Below are 13,496 nucleotides of genomic sequence, written 5' to 3'. Positions count from 1 at the left end.
TGCCGCAAACATACGTCGGAAAATATAGCAGGCAGTACTTCCCACTGCTGGAGGCAAGGAGAACTAGGCCTCAGTGTGCACCGCACGTAGCACTGTGAACCTGGGCTGGGCTGAGCTGCTGGCTCACGCAGCCTCTGCCCTGGGCTCGGCAACGCAGATGTGTGAAGGTTGCGCTGTGTGCCCGTCACTCCACCCACACACATTACGTGATTATGATTTCCATTGGCTGAAAAACAGCCAATGGAAATACTGTTACCATGCAAGGCAGTTATTTATTTTATTTATTTCCACTACAACATGCCTTGCATGGTAACAGTATTTCCACTGGCTGTTTCTCAGCCAATGGAAATCGTAATGTGTGTGGACTACAATTCCTACCCTGAAACTGCAGCCACAATGCTTGCTGCGTATAAAATAAATACAAAATGTACAAAAGTAACCCTAATGCTTTGTCTGTGCTCTTAGGCTTCGAGGGCCACATGAAATGGCTTGAAGGGCCACATTGCGGCCCTCGGGCCGCATGTTGGACAACCCTGCTCTAGATGAACCCAGTAAGGTACATAGGAGCCTTCCCTTATTAACCTTGGGGATGGTGCTCAGGAATTGGTATTCAGTTATTTTTTTTCTAGCAGGAGCCAGTGGAAGGCCTTTTAATGCTGGTGTAATATGGTGACACCATTTCAAGTTAAAGATGAACCTGGCAGCTTTGTTTTCAATGTATTGTAAGATATAAGCGAGACGTTTTAGGAGATCCAGATGCAAACTATTCCACTAGCCCACCCTTCCAGTGCCATAGCCCTATTTACCTACACTTTGTGATGACTGTTCAGGAAGGGCAGGAGCTGCTTTAACTTATACAGGTGCAAATGGAAGGTCTTGGAATGTTCCTGGATCTGCCTGCTAAGAGAGAGATTGCTGTCCCAAATATTCCTACGTTTTTAGCTTCCACTACTGGTCAGGCAAGCTAAAGGTAAAGGGCTGCAAACGTTTTTTCCTATGCAAGGTTCTGCTGTTCAAAGACAATCTGTGTCTTTCTACATACATTTAGCAAGGGGCAATGAAGGGTTCCAAAATGTCTGTCACAGACTTAAGTAGTACTTAAAGGGCCACAGTGAGAGGATCAGGTCCCGAGGGCCTCCTTCCAGTGATGGACCACGCAGTGTGCCAGGTGTCCAAGTTTACGACTTCTGCAGGAAAGAGATCACTTTCAAGGCCATACCTTGAATACCCAGGAAGTGTTCTAGCCTCTTACAACATGCGATGTATGATGGTGTCGAATGCAGCATCTAGGTTGACAAGGAAAAGGTCAAGAGCACCACCTTTATTGGAGAGCATTTCTTGTGCACTCGCCTGGACGGAATGTTGTTTGGTAGTCCTGTAGCTGGTTTTCCTTTTGACTGTATTCCATGAGTTGATGGGCATTATTTTTTAAAATATCTTGTTTATGAAAGGGCCCTTAGGAATTGGGTGAAAGTTAGCAAATGTATTTATTTGTTTATAATGTGCCATTGCCCGCGGGCATGTGTGTGCAACATGTATAACACAAAGACAATAACAACTGGCTTAAAATTTCCTAAAAGTGGTCTTTTTTTTTCCATGTGCTTCTCAGGGGGGAAGTTTGTTCCAAACCAACCCTGCTTGTACCGTAAATGAGCATCCATTGCCTCCAACTAGTTTACTTCTATGCTGGGTCAGTAACATCGAGTTCTTGGACCAAGTCACTCTGGCACATTTTTCAAGCATCAGACGTTCTTTTAAGTACTCTTGTTCATAAAGGTTTATATGAAAAAGCACCATAGTACTCATCTTGAAGCATATTCTAGCCTCAACTGGAAGCCAATGCAACTCGCTCCTATATACAGACATCGGGTCTTGCCTTGCCGTGCCTTTGATGATCCGCACTGCATCATTTTGAAGAATCTGTAGCTTTTTGATGTAACCTTTATTCGCTTCATCCAATTAAACACTTCAATAGTCGAGCCTAGGCATTATAACAGCTCGAACTAGTGTGGTGCAATTCGCCAGAGAGACATATGGCTTCACCAATCTGAGCCGTCTCAGATGATATTGAGATTTGTTGATTACACTGTTAACATAGGCTTCAACACCGAGAGATGGTTCAATATCCCCCCCAAGGTCTCCACCTTGGACGCTGTCTTAATACAGTGCCCATCTATGGTAAATCCCTCATACTACGTCACTAGTTTGGCACATGCTTGTGTGGATACAAAGATAAGGAACTCTGTTTTTGCCGCATTAAAACAGTCTGTTTGCCGTCATCCAATTTTGTATAGACTTATACATTTGTACGATGTTCGCCATGTCTTTCTCGTAATTTCCAGTTGGTTCCATAATGAGCTGAGTATCATCAGCATAATTTTGTAAATCGCACACCTAATGAGTCCAAGAGGTCCCATAGGGGTGACAGAATATATTGACTAGTGCCGGTGAGAGGCAAGCCCCTTGCTGTACACCACAATTAATTAGCTCAGGCTTGGAGCATGCATTACCCCAAACTATTCTCTATTTCCTATCTTGGAGAAAGGATCAGTATCTGATCCAGTCTTTCGCTCCACTGGAGCACCCTCCCTGGTCCACAAGCCTACTGAGCAATTTCTCATGATCCACAAGCTCAAAGGCTGCTGATGGATCTAATAACATCAGAAGCCCTGATTTAATATTGTCCATGATATTAAGCCTTTCACCCTGTAGATCCAAAAGGGCACTTTCTGTACCATGTGAGGTCCTACAACCCGACTGTCTGGAATGAAGGATCCTCTTGCTTTCCACCTATTCCTGGAGTTGTATAGTCGCCAATTTGTCAATAATTTTCAGCAAGAAAGGCATGTTAGTTATAGGTTTTAAATTACTGAAAACTTTAAGATCTTGCCCGGTTTTCTTTTTTTTTTTAATCAGCACGACCACCTTTTTCAGCAAGTCTGGCACATGGTTGGTTGCAAATGTAGCAGTGGCGAAACAAACCAAGGAAGGGGCAAAAATTCCTCCATGTTCCAGGACAATTCTTGAAGAGATAGCGTCCCCAGAGCACCTGATGGGGTGCATTTTCTTAAGAACTTTTACCAACACATCTCCCGAAATAGCTTTAAAGGAAAAGGAGGGCGCATCAATATATGCTGATACCCCAGCAGCTATAGACGTAGGTGCAAGCAAATGTGTATCCAAATTATTTGCAATGCTGCCCTGTGCTGTCCTAATTTTGAATGCAAATGCCCTCTGGATTGCCTCGCAGTCCTTGTCTGTAGGGTCCACTTTTTTAACTTGAGCCTGTGGCTTCTCCAAGTTCTTAAGAATTTTAAAGAGCTTCTTTGAATAATTCTTTGAATTCAATATCTGTGTATTAAAATAATCTTGCTTTGTCATAAAGATTTCTTTCCGGTACACTTTCTCTAGGTCCTTCCAATTGTCCTTACTCTTTCATTTGCAATTTAACACAGATTCTTTCTGTGTTCTGTTTTTTGTCCAACAATGCATTTAGGGACTTATCGTATTCCAATGCTAGCCAATCAGGGAATCCCCATATGAGGTAGAAACCATGATCTTGCCAAGACCAATTCCAATTCGGCTGCTTTGATGTTGTTAAAGTTCCTGCAAAGAACTTTCTTAACAACATTCTTCCTTTGAATAGAAATGGTGGGAAGCTGAAGATTAAAGTTTACAAAGAAATGTTCAGACCAGACACACGGTTTAGTATCCAATGTAACAAGAGGTACATTCCTGACTGCGACCCAGTCCAGTATATTGCCCAGTTTATGAGTGGGTTCTTTAGTAAGGACAATACATTAATTATTCTGCACTAAATGCACTAGGATCAACCGATGCTATTTTCACCAGTGCCCGAAATGGCTTTGCTTTTTTTTTTAGGACTGCTTCATGGAGAATGAACTGTTAATGAGCACCATTAAGTGTCTATGTTCTCTTTAATGGAGATCACTGTGCAAGTGTGGCATCAAGGCATCAGTTATTTTAGCAATGATCTTCACCTAGTCTTTGTGAGACAGGCATGGTCTCAAGAGAGACACATACTCAAAGATGTTAGTTTCAAAACCTTTATGATGATTTGATATGGCATTTAAAACGCGCCTATACACAAGTGTTTCAAGGCGCGACAAAGCAGGGGAGGAGGAACAGAGGGAAGACAGACAGCGATCCTACTAGGCCAGGTGTCATGGGAAGGGGAAAGTGTGAGGGAGGCGGGGAGGGTACAGTACATGGGATAAGAATAATAACAATAAAGTACGGCCAGCTGGTGGCAAGTGCAAGGGTAAGTGCAGACATCCGGTGTGAAGTGCTGGTAGTGGGACTGTAGGGATGCAGAGACAGTCACGAGTGCGGGGGGTTGCCAGGAAGGCAGTGCAGGTGTCCGACTGGCGGTGGAGGGGACCTGGGCCCAAGAACAGGGGTTGGCCAGTTAACCAGTCCAGGGATTCATCAAGGGAGAGGAGAAAAGGCAGAAGCAAAGAGAGAGGTTTTGAGGTGCTTCCAGAACCGAGATGGTTCTCCTCAAGTTTCAGTGAGGCAGGGAGGCTGTTCAGGAGGGAAGCACCAGCCGAAGCGAGAGATCTACCACAAACTCGTTGCTTGGAGAAGCGACTGACCCTGAGGGAGTTGGAGGCGGATGAGCGAAGAGCTCGAGAAGGAAGATAACTAGGAAGAGAGAGTAAAAGGTATTGAGGCCCCAAGCTCCAGAAGGCCTTGTAGACAATGCAGAGGGTTTTGAACTTGATCTTCGCAGCCATTGGGAGCCAGTGCAGAGATTTCAGTCCTGGAGAGATACGATCCCTGAGCTTGAGGCCAAGGACAAGTCTCGCAGTCCTGTTCTGGATAAGTTGCAGATGGCGGAGAGTAGAGGCAGGCAGATTTAGAAAGAGGCTGTTGCAATAGTTCAACCTAGAGAGTACCAGAGCTCTGGAGACGGTGAGCTTCTTGGGGAAGGAGAGGAAAAGAAGAATATCTCTGAGAAGATGCAGCTTGTAGTGTGACTTCTTAGAGACGTCAGAGATGTGAGGCGAGAAGGAGAGTGTGGAGTCGAAGATGACCCTGATGATTTTAGCCTCGCAGGTGGGAGCAGGAAGAGGACCAAGAGAGGCCAGCCAGAGTGGTTTGGTGTAATGCCTAACTGGCCTTCACTCTAAAGAGATGGTTCAAAGGACCATCAATGTCTGAAAGTACAAAACATTAATCAGTCTGTGTCTAAACCTATGCTTGCCCTCACTCTTTACAAAAATGTGTTAGGAAATCTTTTAAAAAAAGGAAATAGTGATTCAAAGAAAAGGAGATGTAAACCACAGCTGGTTTCAGATAGTCTTATCAACGGGTGTAGTTCTGCCAGTGCAAGATAGTTCAATTAAAAAGGAGGAGCCTTTAGAACTTTCCACGCAGGGCTATTTCAGCAAATCAACATAGTTCACAGTATCCTCGCGTTTCTTGGGGTTCCCTTCCCCAAACCCGTACTCTTCCAGTTCCAAACAAAAAGAATACACAATTCTTCTTAGGCCTCGCAGGGTTCCCTTTCTCAAGCTTAGGCCCCTTTCCTATTTAAAAAAAGTTCTACTAGTCAGGATGTACCTTTCTCTGTACAGTTCTTACTACATCGAATAGTGTCGGAGACTTTCGAGAAAGCTGGGCTCTTTGCTGCTCCCAAGCGCAACCACTCTGACCTGCTACCCCTTTCGTGCACACTTGCACCTTCTTTTTATCTTGCCATGCCTCTTGTACCCTTCTCTTGCCTTTATCGTGCCCCTGGCACCCTCTGTTCCTTTGGTTGTGCACTCTTGCACCTTCTTGTCACTTTCTCGTGGCACTCGCACTTAATTTTCACCTTTGTGTCGCTAGTACCCTCTTTTCACTTCTCGCTTTTACTTTCCCTTTTCAAATCTGTCGGGTCACTCGCACCCTCTTTCCTGCTTCGGGTCGCTCGCACCCTTCTTTCTCTTACATTTCTTGCAGTTCACTTTCCTCTTATTTCAGTGCCCCTGGTGCATTTTCCTTCAAGCTTTCCTTTGGACTTTCTGCTCGTTTTCTCTCGTTTCTTGCTTTCATCTTTCCTTTGTTCTGCTTTCTTGCTTCATGCCTTTTCACAGCCTTTCGCTCCGTGCCGCTTTACTTGGGTGCCTTCCTCCCGTTCTGCTGCAGTCACGCACAAGCTCCCGACTTTCTCTGTCATTAACTTTCATGAAAGTCACAGGGCAGCGTCACGTTGACAGGCGGTCCCTCCAGGATATGCAGGGTTGAGGTCCGGGTCTCACCACCTGCCCCTTAGACACACTTTGGGCCGCCACAGGTCCCAAGGGAACAAGCACTCCACTGAATGCTGCCAACAGGATGCAGGCAGCCTTACTCCGGCTCCTTGGAGACACAGCTCCCTCGCCACGCTGCAGCCCCTCAGACACCGGGTCAGCCTATCCACACACCGTTCTCCGCCAGCCTTCAGCTCCTGCCCCTCTCTGCTCTTTGGCTTCTCTGGTCCAGATGGCATTCCCCAGCTCGCTCACTGCTTCTGGCTGAACTCCACCTTTTATAGTGTAGGGAAGAGTCAGAATGTGCCCAACTCTATTAGTGGGACAGCCTAGTGGTAGGTTATAGTATTAAGCCGGGTCTTGCTTCCCACTGCTTTTCCTATGGGTAATCCTCATTGATCTTAATTGCATCTTCCTTGTCTCAGTGTGTTGCTGTATAATAAATCTAACCCATTCCTCTCTCTCTAGTTTTACTCCATTTGCGTTCAAGCTGCCTATTCTGTTTTGTATGAATGTTGGAATTTGCTGTTGTGCAACCTGGTGGTTTTAATAGTATTTCAGTTGTATTCAACGTGTTTGTGCAGGGCTTCAAATTCATGATGCTGCCTCCTAGGTTTGTGAAGTCATAGATTAAGGTGCACGGAGATGCATGTTGCTTGTTCCATTAGGATTAATTGCCTACATTGTCATGGCGCCAGGTCTTTGAGCTGGTACTGGCAAGTTTAGAGAGAATAAGATGGTGGTCTGTACAGAGTAGGAGTGTCACAGTGGCGGCAAAGAGAGACTGGTTAACAGAGATCAATGCATCTAGTGTGTGCCAATCCCCCCCACACCCAAGCAAAGCCCAAGTAGGCTGGAGAGCAAGGTTCCAGTGGTCAGCGTATTCAAGGAAGTAGCAATGGCATTGTTCAGGCAGCAAACATGGCAAGGAGTGGGATCACACATGATGAGAATTGTATCCTACATGGACTGGAGTGCACTGAATCTGTCTGCCCATTCTTTTAAGAAGGCTGTGACATCTCTCTGGTTGGTAGAGGATGGTCACAATTAGGGTCCTGTTAGGGCTTAATGATCAGTTACAGTCCAGACCTTCGAACCTGGTGGTATGGTTGTTGGGTGAGTGTGGTCCTGATAGCCAGCCATGAGGGAAGGGATGATGTTTAGCAGAGTTTTTTGGTTGCCTTGCACCATGATCGAACAGCTGCTGCATGCAGATGTTGACTGTTAATGTAGTTTTTCGGGAAATATGTTGGGTAAATGGTCCATCTAGCCTGCGACGTTGAATTGTGACTGAAGGATCGAAATCTGCTACTTGGGTTTTGGAGAAAATAAAATGTCAATAGTTATTATTTTTTTTATTTGGGAGATGTTCTTTCTCCATTTTAGGCAATGAGATACCATGTCCACCAGGAAGTGGTCAAAAGCTTCAAAATATCAACACATAATCACATTTGATCTGCAGCAATGTGCACAAGATCAACTACATGCCAGTTTAACACTGCCAGTTTTTCTTCATGTCCCCTTGAATTACACAACCGCATTATGGCATGCACAAATTAATTTGCTGACAAAAGAAATGGCTCTTCCCATATTTATAATGGCAAGTAGCTATTTGTAGTTTATTCTAAAAGTATGTTGCAGAAATTTCCTTTATTGGTAGTGTAATTTAAAAAAGAAACGTGCTTTTTAAATTTATTTAACTTTCTTTTTCAGAAGCTGCTGATGAACCACCATCTAAGTGTCCTCGATTAGAGGCAGAGAGCAGAGAAGAGATCATACTAAATGGCTCGCAAATATAATGTAAAAGTAACTTAACATTACAAAAATAACTCATCTGGATACATTTAAAATCGGTCTGTTTTTGTCAAGAGCTGAAAAAATAGACCAGCCAGACTTTAACCTCTGTCAATGAATATGTGGATTGGTCTGCTTTGTCTGCTGCAGTCATGAATCTATTTGAGAAGAGCTGGATATTGGTGACCTTTTTACAGTACATAATTTTTTTTTTGATGTGTGGAAATATCTTTGAATATAGTGGTTAATGCCAAAGTTTATCATGGATATGAGATCTCTGAATGATGCAATATTTTCTTTATTTTAATTAAATCTTTTACAAAAGTAGTTTGTATTTTCTGTGTATACCGGTGTGTCTTGTGTTTAAAAGCCAGATTTCTTTAATTGGTAGTCTTGAAATGGTGTTTGTAACAAACCATACCAGAAATAGGTTACAAAGTGGCCAACAAAACACATAAGAGAAAAGTGCAGTTGAACACCTTCATTTTAAATAGGGCGATGTACACCGCTTGAGCCTAGGGGTTTCACCTAAAACTCAAAAAGGAATAGCTATAACAAAAATGTCATGAGGGATATCGCAAAGATGTTTGGAAGCCCTGAACTCCGACGGGGGCTTCCAGTCTGTTTTCTTACCCTAGGAATAGTTTGCCTAAGGAACACAAACTTACAGAAAGGTGCCAGGATAGGGACTAAGAAATTGGGGTGTAAACCTATATTGGAAATCCTGGTTCTTTCAGGATTCCCTAATTTAAGACAGTCTTTGGGCTGTTGTGCCCATTCACTTCTTAATTTAAAACAGTCACATGGATATAGCACCCTAGCTCATTCTTTTCTCTCCTTAGTCTGTACTATGGCAGTGTCCATGAATTAGCGCCCAGCAGTCTGTCTCTCCTTGGTCTGTGGTCTCTATCGCAGTATGGAATATAGCCTCAGTCAGGCTTTCCAGTTTCTCTCGAGCGCTGGCTCTCTCCCAGGATTTTATTCTGTCCCTGGGTCCGTCTTTCCTAAGATTCTCTTACCCTGCCATAAGTAGCATGACCTTCTCACCATGTTGGGGTTTGTGTTATTCGACCGCTGCAGTTTCTCCAGGCCACAGATTCTTCTCTCCTGGGGTTTGTTCTCATTTTACAGCTCTCCAGCTCACTTCTGCAGTTCTGCTTTCTTTCTCCTAGACTGAGGACACAGACTGTCTTATACTGCCTGGCCCAGGTGTCTACTCCCCGATTGGCTGGGCCAATCAGGTGGTTCCCTGCAGTGATCTGATTGGAAGTAGGGCTTTTTGGTTCAGACCTGGAGGAGGGTGGCGAGGCTTCAAAATGTCTTGTGGCCATTTTGAATTCATGCCATGTGCTGCTGTTTGTTTGCCCTCACGTTGCTGTTTCCCCTCTGGTCTTGGGGGCCAGATAAGATTTTGTATGTACAATTCCTGCTGCTGATTGCCTGGGTATGGGTTTGGCTGTGCTGTTCTGGCTGAGTAAGGGGGAATGACTGTGTCTACTTAAGTGCCCGGGTGTGCATGCCTTTCACTCCAGCTCGTGTTTGATGTACCTTGCTTCTTGCCTGTACAGAGCACGGTTGGCAAGTCCATTTAAATCAACTGAGCGGAAGGAACTTGGGGGGGGGGGGGGGGGGTGGGGGAGGACGTCCTTCTGTGAGACATGGTATCCCCCTTTCCATTTTCACAATGAACCCTCTATCTCTAAAGTCTTTGTAGGCTATTGTCGGCCCTTTCCCTTTTCTTCCTTTCAAACTGTCCCCCAGAAACACCACTTTAGTACTGGGATGAGAAAGAGACCAACTAGGACGACGAATCCTCATTTGACTGATGCACACACATATATGAGACAAGGAAGAGTTAAACATACTCCTTTTAAATCAGACCGTTCCAAACACCACTTTGGTACTGAGATGAAAAAGAAGGCTATAGAGGCATACGGGTGGAAAAACCAGGCATGTCCAGCTATTGGAGTTCTCCATAGTCAGGCAAATGAACTCAATGACCCACACCTGGGGTCCATTAACACACCGGATGGATATAAAAATGCCTGCTGCATTGAAAAAGAGGCTGGCTGCAGAGGAACGAGTAGGAGTAAAGGGAGCCGAAACCCAGATGCCAGGAGCAGCGTTGGGCAGGAGAAGGAGATGCTGGGCTGTGGTCGGCCATGAAACGTTCTGGAAGTCCCGCTATCCTCCTGAACGTGTCCATGCAGCAAGAGCTGTGTAACTCCATTGACCCCCGCCGCTGCGGGAAACCAAGAGACCGAATGGTGCTCTCTGTCAATGCCGCTAGAGAGAAGCAGAGTTTCGGGAAGCCGGAGAACAGAGCGGAAGGAGCGTTGATAAGCCTGTCGCGAAGGACGCCAAGCACAAGCAAGCTGCCATGTGCACCCGGTGAGTGTAAAGCAGTGAAACGTTCATACCAGGTGCGCCAGTAACTTATAATGAAGTCCTTTTTAAATGGCGAACAAACTGAAAGTAATTGCAAGTACTTCTGAATGCTGAAACAAGTACTGTTCAGACTAACGAGTGAACTGAAAGTTATGGAAAGTACTTTTGAATGCTGCACATAGTAAAAGGCAAGTTGAACACACAGGAACGGAGTGAAAGCAAAGTATTATATGTGGCAGATGCCACAGAATGTATTGTATGAAACAAATATTGGCAAAGTGAAGAGAATACCAAGAAGGGTATGACGATGAGAAACCAAGTATTGGCCCAAAGCTAAGAGGGGCCCAGGAAGTACAGGATAAGAGGAAACCTGTGTTGGAAAGAGCCAGAGAGGAATACATAAAAGTGCAACTAAGTGCATGGTGGCAAAGCAAGTCACAGTACAGTGTCTGAGGAGCGTGACACTGGGAAATCAGCTAAACATCACTGTCAGATTGAAGAAGTGGCTAATTGTTGATAGAAAAGCAGACCAGAAGGGGTATCATTAAGGTGACCTGTGATAGGTGAACCGTGTGGTCCGACAACTGCATCTAGACCGAGTGCCTGCATGGAAAAGCCATTGAACGTATGCATAGAGAAGCCTGTGTTTTGCAAAAGCCTTATGGCATTAAAAGTCAAGAAACGGAACTGCCTAAGTGAACTGGTACAAAGTATTGATATCAAAGGACCTGGGAAGTGTCCCCAGGTACTGTGTTGTTTTTGAAAGCTGGAAGACTTGAACTCTTGGGTAAGGGAACTCCGCTATTTTGTGAACCAATTTTAATCTGTTGTCTGATGCCTTCACAGTCCTCCCACGTATTCCTCATCTTTGATGTACTCCGATATCCTGTGCAAGCTTCGGAAACCTTTCACAGCAGAGGGCGCTGTGCGTCCTCACCAACTTCGTGTCCCATGACGAACTCTGTCCGTCCACGACTATGATGTCGTCAGTATAAATGGCACGTACCGTGCCCGTCGCCTAAATTAATTTCCCCGCACAGCTGCTACGAACCGGTTCACTTGTCTAAGCGTATTTTCAAACTGCGTACTCCAGTTTACTTGTTCTACCCCAAAAACGGGATTTCAAAGATGTTCTGATTGCGGTTCCAAGATGGCAAAAACTAATCTGCATCAGGTATGTCTTTGGTGTTTGGAAACGGGCCACAAAGTCGATGTGCGACTCCTGTCAGTCAATGCCAGTGAAGGCCTTAAAATGGAGGAAGGGGAAACTCGTCCTGGGCGAGCCTGTAACCCCACCCCCCAAAGTCCACTTCGACCACCCCGTTGAAAGTAAGATCTTCGGAGGACAGGAGTTCGAGTGAAATTTCTCCTCGACGGGCCAAGAAACACAGCAAGCATGCAAAGATTTCCAGGTCGAGTCACTCTTTTCATCATCCTCGGGGAAATCCAGGAAGAGGCACCATCGATCTCAGTCGACTCAGAATCCTCACCCGCTGGGTAACAAGTAAGCCGGCAGAAAAAGATGGTTTCCAAAGCCATGTTGGAAGAATTCTGATGAAAAATGTTGGAGGAATTTTATGAAGGTGGCAACACCTACCACTTTGGAAAAGTCTAAAAAGGCTTTCGACCCCCATCACGCCATGTCAGGTGGACAGGGTGTTGAGTAAAACCTCTGTTTGTGTGACCAAGAGCCCGGACAGAGAGGTCTCGAATGTTCCTCGAGGGCCACTTTTGGTCTCGACACCATGAGTAAAAACAAAGCCGACGCCTTTGAAACATCTGTTTTCTCCATCAAAGGTGTTGACGTCGAGCCCCTCAGCGCCAACGTCAACATTGTTGAAACCTTCAACATCCTATTCGAGCCTGTTTAAGGCTTACAAGCCACAGACGTAGAAATACTTTTTAAGTCTGAGCTCAATTTATGATGAGGAAGAGGCGGATTAGAGCCCGGTATTCAGGTTTGGTCTAGATTATGGTACACCTGGTGTCCAAGAACAGCTCATCTCTGAAGAAGGATGTAGGACCTGGTTGACCCCCTTAAAGATGCTAGTGGGCTAGACACTTCTCCAGAGGTGGATTTTGGTTCACCTGAAGGAGCTGGACATGCTAATGCATTTTACAGGGCTGTCATGTCAAAGGTTATTGTGTATCTGGGCTGGGATAGCGCTGCTGTGGAATTTGAACAGGATGATTTAACAGACATTCTTGATAATGATCCTGCAAAGGATCCCGTCCTTCCATTCCACAATGCAGTAAAAATAAATACAGTTCTGGGTCTTTGGAGAAAACCAGATTCTACCCCTGCGGTGAACAAAGACCTCATTAAAAAAAATACAGACCCTCCTCTTGATCTGGAGTTTCTTTCAAAACATGCAAGTCCGGAGAGCTTAGTAGTAGAAGCAAGCACTGCCACTTAGCAAGGTGTGGCGTAACCTATCATTGCGCCTGACATAGATGACGAGTAGATGCCCTGAGGAAGAGTGTTCTCCGCATGGAGCATGGCATGGAAAGCAGTTAATGCCATTTGTACCTTGGCCAAGTTTTCTTTCACTCTGTGGGAGGTGGTTACTATGGCTGCTGAGCATATCCCCGAGGGGGAGGAGAGAGAGGATTTCTTCAGTATTGTACAAGACGGAAAGGGCACCATGTGCCAATCACTTCAGTCTGGGCTAGAGACAGCAGAATTGCATCAGCCACTCCATGGCAGTTGGTACTGTCCTAAGGCGATTCACATGGCTGCGGAAGTCGGCTTTTACACCTGATGTGCAAGCTAGCTTTTAGATATGCCTTTTGAGGGTTCTCAGCTTTTTGGCTCTAAGGGGCTAAAAGCTACTGCTAAATCTCTGAGTGCTGCAATTAGTCAGCCACAACAAAGCCAATCGATTTCTCAGGGTTGGCGGGGTCATCCATTTCCGTTTTACTCTTCTGTCGGAAGATCGAGAGGCCAGTTCTCTCAGAGAGGACAAAGGAGACAGTCTCATGTGTCACGAAGATGTGAAGGCTGAGGTGCTTCTGAACCCTCCACTGCTCTGCCAGCCGCAGTCACACCTAATGTCC

At 45.3% G+C, this 13,496-nt stretch overlaps 1 protein-coding gene across 1 annotated transcript in view; it reads left to right on the top strand.

Annotated features, from left to right (window-relative positions):
- TRMT5 (tRNA methyltransferase 5) overlaps positions 1–8,378 on the top strand; it is a 79,467-nt gene extending 71,089 nt beyond the window's left edge. The window contains exon 6 of the mRNA XM_069638924.1: positions 7,971–8,378. Coding sequence (XP_069495025.1) covers positions 7,971–8,056 — 86 coding nt within the window. The 3' untranslated portion in view covers positions 8,057–8,378. The remainder of the gene's footprint in view (positions 1–7,970) is intronic.
- The last annotated feature ends 5,118 nt before the right edge of the window (positions 8,379–13,496 follow it).

Source organism: Ambystoma mexicanum, chromosome 14 (genome assembly GCF_040938575.1).
Source record: "Ambystoma mexicanum isolate Mex_15411 chromosome 14, UKY_AmexF1_1, whole genome shotgun sequence".
NCBI lineage: Eukaryota > Metazoa > Chordata > Amphibia > Caudata > Ambystomatidae > Ambystoma > Ambystoma mexicanum.
This window is presented reverse-complemented; position numbering and strand designations above follow the sequence as displayed.